At 32.4% G+C, this 13,602-nt stretch overlaps 2 protein-coding genes across 3 annotated transcripts; both read right to left on the reverse strand.

Moving 5' to 3' along the window:
• Positions 1-781: 781 nt before the first annotated feature.
• On the reverse strand, positions 782-3,497 carry LOC141693669 (uncharacterized). The gene has a single exon (XM_074498818.1). The coding sequence runs from the start codon at positions 3,479-3,481 to the stop codon at positions 1,529-1,531; it is 1,953 nt and encodes a 650-aa protein (XP_074354919.1). The 5' UTR covers positions 3,482-3,497; the 3' UTR covers positions 782-1,528.
• A 3,705-nt stretch (positions 3,498-7,202) lies between these two features.
• Positions 7,203-13,081, reverse strand: LOC141692544 (uncharacterized). 2 transcript variants are annotated; one of them, XM_074497418.1, is made up of 10 exons: positions 12,798-13,081; positions 11,888-12,361; positions 10,883-11,012; positions 10,181-10,689; positions 9,223-9,303; positions 8,989-9,087; positions 8,657-8,770; positions 8,483-8,566; positions 8,045-8,116; positions 7,203-7,877 (listed from the first exon to the last, which is right to left on the reverse strand). In XM_074497418.1, exons 2-10 carry the CDS (start codon positions 12,209-12,211, stop codon positions 7,611-7,613), a joined length of 1,680 nt encoding a protein of 559 aa, XP_074353519.1. In that variant the 5' UTR covers positions 12,212-12,361; positions 12,798-13,081; the 3' UTR covers positions 7,203-7,610. The 2 variants fall into 2 exon arrangements, with proteins under 2 accessions (XP_074353519.1, XP_074353518.1); XM_074497417.1 differs by having other exon boundaries at positions 11,888-12,382.
• Between the last annotated feature and the right edge of the window lie 521 nt (positions 13,082-13,602).

Here is a 13,602-nt window from a genome sequence, read left to right on the forward strand (position 1 = left end):
AATATCTCTTCATCATCAAACGAAACAACGTGCTTTGATTCTGTATATCGCTCTGATTCACAACATACCCGCAACTATCAATTTCTGTTGTGATGTTTCTTCCTGAAACATTGCCAAAATTGATGAAAAATTAACTTACAATTAAATTCAAAAACAGTAAAAAATATATCATAATTCATAATTATTATTGACAAGATCATTTAGTTGTATATTATTATTGCAAAAGAGAAAAAAGAGAATGAACTTTTACGAGATTACTCCAGTGATTACAATTTTTTTTGACAAATATGACTTATAATTTATAAAAGAAATATTCGAACTAAGCAAAAATGGGACCCTGAATTTGAGACGAGAGGATAAATTGTTAACAACTTAAATTATACCGTGCTTAGATTGCAACTTTTTTGAAAATATAAAATTAAATTATCTTATTTTTGGCAATTATATATGCAAACTCAATCAAAAAATTATTTTTTTCTCGAATTACATATATCTCTAATTATTCAATTTACTTAACACATATATACATAACCCACGTATATCATGTATATCGTGTCATCTTTGTATTATGAGAACTGATCCCCAGCCACCGTTGGATAGGATACAGCAGCCGCATTGTTTTATTGCGGGTGCACTCACCTGCCGCCGCAATAGTGCCGCAATTGCGGCCGCCCGCAATGTAATATTGCGGCTCGTGTATCCCAACCAAGTTGGTTGTGGATAATTTCCCTTGTATTATATTGTTTTAGAAAAGTTATAAGAGCTAATCTCGAACTTAATTCTCATCACAAAAATATGATTGAAATACATTATTAAAAAATAAAGTCAATTTCTGTCAGGAGTAGAATTTATTAAACTTTGTATCTAGCAATTATGTCACACAAATCTTGTTATGGCACACATCAAATCTACACGATAGATTTGAACAAGCGAATTCCTCGGGTGTGTCCAATATACATAAATTCCTCGGTAGATTGGAGCCAATTTATGCTGCATTATGCTGGAAACTTGGTATGCACGTAACTAATCCAGGGAACTTGGAGTATGTTTCGAAAAGTTGAAGTCTGCCTCTTTAAGAATGACAATGGGCACATAACTCTGCCTCTTTACACACTAAATTCAATATCAACAATTGGTTTTATAATTTTCAGTTATAAGCTTTACCCCTGCTGCACCAAGTATCAGTAGTTTAACTTCTTGAAAACCTTCAAGACTATTCCGCTCATACACAACCAAAGGGTCGATGAACACGGTTTCGGTTCTTGGTTCTTAGCTTCCCATACACTGGTTCAACAAGCCAATCGCACAGTCTAAGTAATTAGCATTGGCAGAACATATTTCCTCCTTATGCAACCAACACCAACACATACAACTGGATTATAGCAAACCCGGGGAACAATGTTGTCCCTTTAAGTGCTTCCGGGTACACAAGCAAATCAATGTGCACTTCTCAATTTTTACAAGTATGAATTGCCGCTAAACAGAGTGAGTATCCCCTCTAATCGTAAAACTTCAAATCCATAATCAACTAAGGATTGTGACATGAACACCTGAGAGCTGAGGTTCGATCTCCAATACCTTGATGGATATTAGTCAACATACCACATACGAGAACATCTGATATGATACCTGACTTTAGCATATCCGCCTGCAACACCATGACATTAAGTATATCTTTAACTTGTAAATGCCCCTTTGTAATGGTATAATAACTGAGTACATCCGGTCTCAAATCAAGGAAACGCATGTCTGAGAAAAGCTTACTGGCTTCAGAGATCTGCCCGTCCCTGCATAGACCTTGAATTAAAGCCGTATAAGTTACAACATTTGCTAAACAGCTCACATTGTCCTTCTGATATATGGATTTATTTACGAAACATTTTATTGCTTCAGTAATCATTCCATTTTTGCAGAGCCCATCAATCATGCAACTTAACGTAAATGCATTAGGCATCACACGTGCTTCTGTCATCTCAGTATACAAATGAAGGGCTTCTTTGGTGTTAGCATCTTTGAAGTGTCCATCAATCAAAGATGAATAAGTAACCACATCTGGTTCAAGACCTTTGATTATAATCTCTGTGTATAACCCCATAGCAGCTTCCATGTTCCCTATCTTACAGTAACCATCTATTAAAGTCGAAAAGGTGATCACATTGGGCTTAATACCCTTTTTCATCATATCTGAAGACAACTTAGAAGCCTCATCCATATTACCTTTTTTACAGTAACCATCTATCAAACTGTTGTAGGTTACAGAATTAGGAGTGATTCCATACTTATTCATCTCATGAAATAAGCGATGTGCCTCCTCTAACCTACCTATACAACAATAACCCTTAATAAGGGTACTAAAAGTAAATGCATCTGGTGCATAACCAAAAGTTTCCATTTCTGAAAATATCTTTACGGCTGCAGTCAAATTGCCTTCCCTGCAGTAGCTTCCAATCAAACAATTATAAAGAATCAAATTAGGAATAGCACCAAACTTGATCATGCACACAAGATAACTATGTGCAGCTGCAGATTTACCTTCTTTGCTGAGCCCATCAATAATTATACAAAACGAAACAATATTTGGCACCACATCTTTTCTCAACATTTCTTGATACACTCCAAGAGCTGCATAAACGTTTGCTAATTTAAAATACCCATCCATCAAAGCATTGTACGTATGTAAATTAGGAACCACGCCACCTTCCTGCATTGTCATAAACAATCTCGCAGCCTCTAAAATTTTACCATCCCCACATAACCCACATATAAGAGTAGTATAAATCACAACACTCGGCTTCATCATCTTCTCAAAAATCTCATCAAAAAACCTATATGCTTTCTCAATATCACCTTGACGACAACAAGCATCAATCAATACACCATAAGTAACAACACTAGGCATCAGCCCACGTTCCAACATACAATAATAAAGTTCCCACATCAAATCAGACCAGCCCATCTTCATACACCCATCCAAAAGCGCATTACACGCTTGCACCGAAGGCAATTTCCCTAATTTCTCAAAAACCCACCTAGCCTCATCCACCAAACCCATCTCCGACAACGCAATTATCATCACCCCAAACACATTAAAATCCCATTTCTCACATTTCACCTCACTAATGACCTCAAAAACAGCCGAACAAGCCCGTTTCGATCCCCGAGTCTTGAGAACCAGTTCTAAGAGGCATTTCATCAAACACCTTGCCTGCAAGTACATTTTAGCACGGTTTAACACATGAATTGCAGCAGAATGAAGCTCAAGAGAGTTCTTATAACCAATGTGTTTGGGGGCTGAGTGAAAAAGCTCAAGGGCTCGTCTCGTGCTTTTGCAATTGAGTATAGCTTTAGTGAGACTCGATGGGTGTGTATCTATTGATGAAGATGGGGCTGAATGTGATGAAAAAGAAGAGATTTTGATAGATACAAATGGGAGTTTTCCGGCGGAGGTTAACTTACTACGTCGCCGGAAAATTTTCAACATTGCTCATGTGAGTATTTTCAACATGTGAAGTTATATATAATGTATTTTCAAGTCTTTTTATATTTGTTAACTTATTTACAAGTATATTTTTGCAAATTATTAATTTTAATAAATCTAAATTTCTACATTTTGTATAATTTTATATTATATTTGTTAATTTTATTTTTAAAATTTATAACATAAACATTGAAAATATATATGTAAGTGAAATTTATAACTAAATATTTAAAATCACCCTAAAAGTTTTTTTTGATAACATGTGGTGATTATTATTTACCAAAAAATAGTGTAGTAAAATTTACATTACATATTTATTATTAATATTTTCTCTTATTTATATCTTTTTAAATTATATTATATAGATACATTTTTAAACATTTCAAGTAATATATAATATATTTTCAAGTTTTTTATATTTGTTTTGTAGTTGTTATGTTATGGTTATTATATTTTATGTATAAACATGTTATATTTTTCCGTTTTCATGTTAATTGTGAAAATTACTTTTTCAAGGAATGAGGGAGTTTTATATGATTTTAACACGTGAAATGACATTGTTAGTCATGACCACCATTGAATTTTACATATTATATTTGTACCTTTTCATATATAGGTTATAATAGTAATATAATAAATGAAATAAATAAATATTTTATATACACCTCACTTTAGCCACTAACGACCAAAACATATCATCAAAACCCCTTACTCCAATTATATATTAAATATAATATAATTTAAGAACGGACAATAATTATATAATGCATATCAAAATAATTACGAAAATAAGATAATATAAAAAATATGTAATAGCAATAAATAAACGAGAAAAAAAAGAATCAAATAAAACAATCACGAGAATAAGATAATATGAAAAATATGTAATAACAATAAATAAACAAGAAAAAAGAAGAAGAAGGTTTAACTATAATAAGATCATCAGCTGAGTTTATAATAACAATTCGATAAAAGGCAATAATCATATAACGAAACAATCACGAAAATAAGATAATATGAATACTAGTAATAAGTAAAAGAGAAAAAAAGAAGGTTTAACAATATTACCTTTTTAATAAAATTATTAGCCGAGTTTATAATAACCATTCAAGAATATGCAACGAAACAATCACGAAAACAAGATAATATAAACAATAAATAATAGCAATAAATGAACGAGAAAAGAAGAAGATTTAACTATATTATCGTTTTAATAAAATTATTAACCAAGTTTATAATAACAATTCAAGAACAGGCAACAATCATGCAACCAAACAATTACGAAAGCAAGATAATATGAACAATAAGTAACATCAATAAATAAACGAGAAAAGAAGAAGGTTTAACTATATTGTCGTTTAACAAGATAATTAGCTGAGTTGCCGCACCTCAGTGAAGACACGGTTGTTGAAGGGTTCTTGAAGAAACTACTGGTATGCCTCTGCCTCTGTTCCGGGAACACCACTCTCGGTCCCGTTGATTTCACTACGGTTATTATTTGTACGTATTTCGAGATCTCTATAAAATATAATTTCGTAATATTTTTTTAATTTTTTTTGAATAAAAGTTTAAATATAAAACTCTTATACAGAAAAAAAAAATTTAAAAAATATATTGGAGTTATACTTTAAATGAGCATTGAAAAATGTGCCAAAAAGTGATGTAGATAATTCAATGAAGTAATATCCCGTAATTTTTAGAATTCGATTAATAATAAAATAATAGAAAAAGTATTAAAATTTGATTAAGATTAGGATTTAAAATTGAATTAGAATAATGGGCTTAAAATTTGGATCAGATTCTAATATGGATAACTTGTAAGTTAAGATATAGGGTTTTGTCTCGTTATAAATACACCATATTCGTCTTCCTCGCCTTAATCAATAAAATTCGTAGGGTTTTATTCACATAAATCAGCAATCTTGTAAAATTCGTAGTAAATTCATCGTGAGTCGGAATTCAGTGATTCTGGACTTTTCGGAGAGGTCTTTTCGTTATCTTCAACTTTCGTGTTTCGTGTTTTCTAATATAACGTCGTTTAGTAGGTCAAAAAGGCTATATTCAGATCTGGTCAGATTTTGAGGTAAGTTTTCGATCGATCTTACTAGTGTTTTCAAAATTATATGTTATACGTTTATATTTGATTATCAAAATATGGGTTAAGTATTGATATTTTTGAATGTATTATGTGTTACAAATATACGTATTGTTGTATATATGTGATGTCTAGACGATAATTTGAGATCTCTGATTTGTGCCATGGTTTGTGAAAATATCGAATAAGAATTTAGGACTGCAGTCACCGGATTGTAGTGACAGTTTTATGAAAATTTAGGACCGTTATCACCGGGTTTGCAGTGGTCGTGGCATGGGTTATGGATTTTGAATTATTGTTGTTTATGTGCTATGTGTATCGAATAAGAATAAGAATGTGTATCGAAAGTGTTTGTTTCGTATATTGTACATCGTATCGTATAGATTATCGTATTTTGTTATATGTGTTCATGTTACTTGGCCTATTAGTTGGATCGATTGGTTTCTTGCTGGGTTGTATATTTCATTCTTACAATTTCAAGTTTCTTCTAAGTTTCAAGTTGGATAGCATTGGAGTTCGAGGACTTAAGACTGGACTAAAATGACCTTTGGACTTCCGGTTTTAGCTGCACGTTTGTAATAGACACCTCTGTAATAGAATTTCGGTTTAATAATTTGTTTTGTATTAGTTTTGGTTTAGAATTAATGGTCAGGAAGTGCGGGTCATTACAAATGGGATAGGAGGAGTATACATGTAAGGATGGAAAATCGATTTATAATAGAAACATGTTTTTTGTTTATTTTTTATATTTTCTTGTTTTAAACATTTTTAATTTGTTAAAAGGATTTCCTGCCTGATTATCAAATAACACTTATCTTATAAATTTCTATCATATTAAAAATTTAAAATAGTAATATGAATAAAATAAAGAGTTTTTTTTTCAAAAATACGTTTTTTGAAGTATTTTTTGCAAAATACAATTTTTTTAAGTTTTAATTTGTAACAATATAATTTTTTCAATTTGTTTTTACAAAAATATTATTTTACAACATGTTGCAAGACACCGTAATCTCAAATGCAACCAAAAAGTATTTCACTACTTTTTCAGAAAACATAAAAAAATTGTATATTGGACTATTTTTACAATTACTTTTAAAAGATGGTAAAATCGCAAACAAAATTAGAAAAAAATAATAATTTTGGTAGTTTTTCTAAAATAAATTAATCCAAGTTAGAACTTAAATTACAATTTGATTTGACAAAATTGATTAATCACATATTTTCGGGTCGATGAGACTAGGATCTATCAGACCCAGATCGGTAAATGATCAGAGCTCTGTAGTACAATGATTCATAGTTTAGCAAACTTATAATTCAAGAATTAAGATAATTATATTAAATAATTATGTATTTAATTCATTTAAGAAAAAAAATTACTTATAAATAAAATTATTGAAACACTTATTTAACTTAAATTTTTTTTTTCTACTTTTAACTTATAGTTCACTTATTCTTTTTAAATCGTAAATTACTTATTTTAAAATTTCCCAAACGGACACTTAATCTAATCTACTAGTAACATTACATAACTACGGGATGACTAGAGTTCAAACCTTGTCAAAGATTTTTGAAGAGTTTAGTAACCGAGAAACACAGAAACAATGGAGCATGATTATGAACAATGAGTGCGCAACTAAAAAATATAAAAATAAAAATGTGCCCAACTAACTGAACTACAAAATAAATAAGATCTAACTAATTATCTTTTTCTTTCTATTATTAAACTTGCATACCAAACACATTCCTGCTACTTAGAAATTACAACTGCAATTAGTATCAGTACAGTTCTGTACATCAAGGTTAACTTGCCTGAGAAAAATCGCAGTGCTGGAGGCCTTAAAACCTGAAACACAAATACTTATGTAAGTCCGAGGTTATATTGAACATCTTCATCAGGCCCCAATGAGCTCTTCAGACAACCTGGTTGATGAATTGCGGTTACTGAGTAATTTTTATATATGGCGTTTGGTTGAGTCAAATCTAGTCTCTATCAAGTTCTTTCCATATGAGATGATCCAGGCAAAGGGAGACGGTCATTCAAGGCGATCTTTTCCAAGGTTTCTTTCCTTTCTTCTGGGGTAACTTGAAGGGACTCCAGCTTTTTCGCCGTTTTGATGTCTCGCAAAAGAGACCAGAGGCTAGTGCTTGTTGAAGCCAAATATCAAATTCTTCATCTTCATCCGTCATTTTAGCATCCAAATCCCAAGGATACCTGCCTGAGTTGGATCTCTGTGTTGATTTCTCCAATCCAACCATGTTTACGTGAAAACTTGGACGATGGGTATTTGGCCTACATGACATTCCCTGCACAGAAATTTTGTTCATAGTCTTATACTAGTCCACTTGAACTTGGCAGACATATTGGAAAGAGAAGACTGAAAATGAATCTCCGCCTTCTACTGATAATTGTTGATATAATTACAGCTTGAATCAAGTATGTTTACAATCTCAAATCTTCATATATCACTAACCTGACAAATAGCCCATTCTGATACATCAAATATCTTGCTTTCGGCACAGACAAATGCACGTGGAATCTCCACCTAATATTAAAGGAAAAATAAAAAAAATAAAGGTCAGTAATGCACATTAATAAAGACTTCAAAATAACCAATATAATCTCAAACACAGCTCTTAGCTAAGCAAACAAAACATAATATATATAAAGAAATAAAAGAAAGGATGGGGCAGCACCATTTCAAATGTTATAAGCAAATACGTGGTGCTAAATGATAACTATTATTTATTGGATCATGTGGAACTCATCTTTGTTTTTCCCAAAGAAATCCTGGGAATCTTTAAGTACAGCCATTTTTCTGTTTACGTCTTTAAGATGCACTGAGCATATTTAATAGACACACAATACAAAGGTAGCTTAAATTGTTGCAGAATGCATCAGAGCTGTGTACCTTTTGAGGTCCATCAAACACCAGAGAACCTCTATATTCAACCCATCCATCTCCATCCTTTGCTTGATGATGTTGACAACAATCCTAAATCCAAAATACATGTATTTTATTATCAAACAGATTCTAAAAACAAGTGAAAGGAACAGGCTAAGGCAAATTCCAAAAGAATCAAACCTGACACCATCTTGCATTTGTCTTCGTCTTATTGGTGCAAACCCAAATGTGAGAATTGCCACATTTTGTGCACTGTATACGTCTAGACTCTTCGGAACAGTAATCTGGTCCACCCTGCTCATTTGAAATATACTGTTAGACAGACAGCCTTCTAAATACATCTTCTAAAAGAGTTTACGTGACTGAGAGCTTATCCCTTCATGATCCTATTTGATTTACTTTACAATATATGCATTTTAGATGATGAAGTATCGTCAGAGACCCCCCTATATTGTTATTCCATATGTAAGATCTTTAGTTACAACTTCAACGACTTCAAATAGCACATATACCTGACTAGAAGTACCAGAAGATTTCTGTGCAACACTCTTATATTTTTCTTTTCTAAGTTGTTCATCGTAATCTCGCTTCTTCATAGTATCAGAAAGAACCTAAATATATACACAGCAAAAGTTACAAACTCAAGTAGTTAACCAACGGTAAAATAACAATCACAGAACACATGGAGTAGAATCAAGGCTTCTTTGCAAAAATGATAAGTAGGATGCAAGGAAGTGGACATTTACCTCAAATGCGCACTGAAGTTTTTTAAATGAATCACTTGCCAGTGGGCTCCCCATGTTTTTATCAGGGTGCACAAGCATAGCCTGACCAAAAATAAATTCCAAAGTAAGTACACCACCAAATATATAATCCATCCATCCTAAGTATGTATAGTAGTATTTTGCAGATTGCTGCACAATCGTTAAGGATTATTAGCGGCTGCTTTTGGTTTTTTAAATATTTTACAAAAATCTTAACAATTAACTTTCCGAACTGCAGTTACCACAATATAGAAATTGTAAAACAGAAGTGACTTCCACAGAAAAATATTATTATTCATAACTAACCAACTTGGTAAAATAAATAAAAGAACTAACAATATGAAACAAAGGAATAAATTGATAACAGAAATTTACGCAGTCATCATTTAGAGTGCAAAAGTACTAGTGTCCAGCATGTGAATCAAATATCTAGTATCATAGAGAATCTCACTTTAGATACATTTCTTCATCAGCATTATCTTCAATATCTAGTTTTTTATTTTTTTAGTTCTTTTCATAACTTTAACATAGTCTTGCTTTTCAAACCTAAAAACTATAAGATATTCAAGTCAATTCATCAATGTCCTGAGCAACAACATCAGTTGATCCACCTAACACATAAAATTACAGAAATTCTTCTCAATTTTTGGACTGTTTCTGGCAAAAGAATACACTAGTCTACAAGCTTAATGGTGTATAAATAATGCCTCTGCGACTTGAAATATATTAATCCATAATAGAGTACTGGTGAAGCACAATTATTTAATAGACCATAATTTAGCTGTTCGAGTAAAGAAATAACTTGTAGCAATCTGCAGCAATTTGAAGGACTCTACATAGACACTGTAGAAGACTTCTTGAGGCCATTCAGTCAAGGACATGTAAAATGGAAGAACCAAAGGGTTCTCCAGCAATTTTAGTTTTTCGAACTAAATCTTACCTTTTTCCGATACTCCTTTTTCAAAAACACAGCATCAATTTTAGAGGTGTGAGATAATCCCAGAGCTTCATAATGATCCACGCTTCCCAATATTCTTTTCATCTCATCAAGAGAATTCACAGCTTCTTTCTCTAAGTGATTAGCAGAAGATTCTTTCTGCTTTTTGACAACAGCTGGAGCGGCAGTATTCTTGCTCGGTGATGACTTAGTGCTAGAAGATTTACAAGAATGAATCTTTTCTTCTTTATCAATAGGAACAGAATAGTCACGATCTTCCACAAAGTCGTCATCACTAAATGACACTGATTCTTTCTGCTCTTCAAAGCGCGTGCTTCCCCGCATATTGTCACACCATTGAATTACATTATTCAACAAGTCATTAGAGAGAAACGACAGAATTACTGATACAACAACACCAAGCCATCCCACTCGAACCTTTACAGAATAGATAGCATAGATAGCAGCAATTAAGACAACTAAACGAGCATGGTTCAGGGATATCAAACTACCTGCGAACAAATAATAGTAACAAGGAAAATTACAACACATATAAGATGGTATGAACTATATAGACCAGTTTAGCAATCACTATTTAGATAAAGGTCTAAGCTTGTCACAGTTTCTACGCTGTAGTCTCTCAAAGATAAGACAAACCATAAACAACAAAAAAACTCAGGATTCAGAAAGGTAAATGTGGCATACCTCCAACTATGAATAATGTACCCGTGATCCAAAAGTTAGCATACATCCATAAAACTAGAATAGCACAAAGCCCTACAATGGAAAGCCCGGGAGTATAACCCAAATACTGGACAGCAACCCCGGCAATCCCCTGAAAAAAATAAAATTAAGATGGTTGAAGGGTTGAAGCATTATTTTTCCAATCTACTTTTATTTTTTTTCAAGGAGACAGAGTTAGAACATACTGGCAACACAAGATCTCTAGAATTACATTTTCCTACGGGGCATGAATTCCAAGACAAAATAATATACCAGATCAAATAAGATCTTCTTGGCGAAGTAGATGTCAATGAAGCCCCCGACAATTTTTAAATAAAGACTGAATTCGCAGAGGAAGACTCTAACAATTCTTTCAAGGAGTTCGTTAACAATGGTTATAAATTTATAAACCATAAATATATGAAAATTTGCTCTGAAAATACCACCATTTTTTAAAATAAGCTGAACACACAGACACAAACATACAAGCACAGGGAAGGTGTCATTGTGCAAGAGAAGGGAAATCACAATAGTAGCATACAAGTGTTAGAAGTTAAAGCCCCCCGATCTTTGTTATTGACCACTGCAGTAAAAAATGCTAGTATACCTTTTGATAGTATCTTTCCTGAGTACTAGTGAATCAAGAAGTTGGTATTTAGCAGTATAGGACTAGGTTACTGAAATCACATTCAACTCTATTATCTCTTCTACATCAATCAACTAGACCTACAACACCGAGAATACCAATAATCAACATCATTCAAATGAATTTTTTTCTCCAAAGCTCAACCATCATAGTTTAAATGTTGATTGACCATTACAAAAAAACAATAGTGTAGAACCATATAGCAAACAAAAGTATAATAAAGCAAGAACAAAGATGCCCATCTTTCCATTTAAAAGTTAACAAGGAGTAGATAATCCATCCAACAGTCAACAATATACTGAAAATATTTTGAAGGCAAAAGACTGCATAAGTAGGCGTACCATACTGAGAACTGCTTGGACCAGGCAAGACATGGATGTCAAACTAATAAAGCAACTCCACATGATAAAAAGTAAAGTTGCTGAACCTAGCCCAAAAAACGACCAAAATCCTCTAATAAAACAGTCCTTCCAATAAATCAACAAGAAACGCAGGACCCTCCCTAGTCTTGCACACACACAACAAACCACCGGCCAATGCCGCTCTCTAAAAATCCCAATTTTGTCCCTCAAACAAGTAGCCACCCGTCCCGCAACCGAGTAAAATTGTTTCTTCGATTTTAACCAGTTCCACCCTTGCTTAAACAACCCGATATCCTCCATCATCCCAAATTCTTGAAATCACTTCAATCCACCAAATGTCAACCACTAAATCTCCAAGACTCAAAATCAAAACCCATCAACAAGATTCGATTACATTCTCCATCTCCAACACCACGCACTCAACATTACAATATACATCACCCAATCAAGAAACTGCAATTACACAATTCCCATCTACATTCAGTAAAAAAGACGAGATTTTTATCAAGAAAACAGCCCAAGAATGTGAAAATAATAAATAATACTTCACAAGTACGTTTCACAAAAAGAAACACATTGAATAAAATAAATATAGTCTTGTGCTTTATGACTCAAATAATGCCAAATTTATCTTTATTTTTCCAACTGCATTAGTCCTTTTAGTATTATATCATTATATGTATTGTCGCTCACATGTTTTATCTATCTTATTTCCCACTCAACAAATAAACATTAAGGAGAGAGAGAGAGAGAGAGAGAGAGAGGGAGGAGAGAGAGAGAAACAGAGAGAGAGAGAGGGAGGAGAGAGAGAGAGAAACAGAGAGAGAGAGAGAGAGAGGAGGAGGAGGGGGAGAGAGAGAGGGAGAGAGAGAGAGAGAGATGATCAAACCTGAAGGGTGGGGTTAGATTAAATTGCAAGATTAAGAAGAAGTAACAGAAAAGAATTGGGTGGGGATTGAAATAACAAAAGGGTAGTTATTCAATTAAGTTCTTGAAAGTTAAAGATTTGAGCTTTACTGTGAAGGAACCCTAGTTTTATATTTTAAGTTCAGGCTTTGCTCGTGAAAAAGAAAACAAAAGGCTTGCAAAAGGTTTCAAAAAGTTTAGGAGAGAAAAATGGTGACAGTGATGATGCTTGATGACAGAGAAATTTATATATACATTACATTTATCCATATTTGTGTGGATTGAATTTAGCTAAGCAGGGAAACAAAATCAATCTACAACATAGATTTATGTTTAGGTACATCTTACTCTTTTTATATTCTAATCTTTTATGAGCACATAATATATACAAAATTTATAATTTTAATTATTTTAATTAATTTTTTCTTTTTAATATCGGTGGACTTCTTATATATATAAAAGATATATCAATTAAAATAAATAAAATTTATAAATTTTCACACGTTTCCATTGACACATGCTAGAAAAACCGATTTATATTATATACACGAAAATCTGACACAAAAGTTATAAAGTTTGGCTTGTTTTTTTTCTTATAAAGACTAAACGGATTAATTTGATGTCTGTTTTTATAAGAAACAAAATAAAAATGCATGAAATAAATTAAAATTATATGAATACATAATTTAAAATAATGTTATATATAATTTTTTATAAAAAATAGATACAAAATATGTTCGAATTTAAATCACACGAATTGGAAAAACTATTATTCTTAAGACTTGACA

Source organism: Apium graveolens, chromosome 10 (genome assembly GCF_009905375.1).
Source record: "Apium graveolens cultivar Ventura chromosome 10, ASM990537v1, whole genome shotgun sequence".
Taxonomy (NCBI): Eukaryota; Viridiplantae; Streptophyta; class Magnoliopsida; order Apiales; family Apiaceae; genus Apium; species Apium graveolens.

Bases quoted from the DNA above. Each gene is read 5' to 3' on its own strand.
- LOC141692544 (XM_074497418.1), bottom strand. From the start codon at position 12,211: ATGATGGAGGATATCGGGTTGTTTAAGCAAGGGTGGAACTGGTTAAAA. The intron at 8,771-8,988 runs GTATATGTGCTA...TCAAATGAGCAG, and splicing joins CTTCTGGTACTTCTAGTCAG to GGTGGACCAGATTACTGTTC. The intron at 8,117-8,482 runs GTACACAGCTCT...CTTTAATATTAG, and splicing joins TGTTTGATGGACCTCAAAAG to GTGGAGATTCCACGTGCATT.
- LOC141693669 (XM_074498818.1), bottom strand. From the start codon at position 3,481: ATGTTGAAAATTTTCCGGCGACGTAGTAAGTTAACCTCCGCCGGAAAA.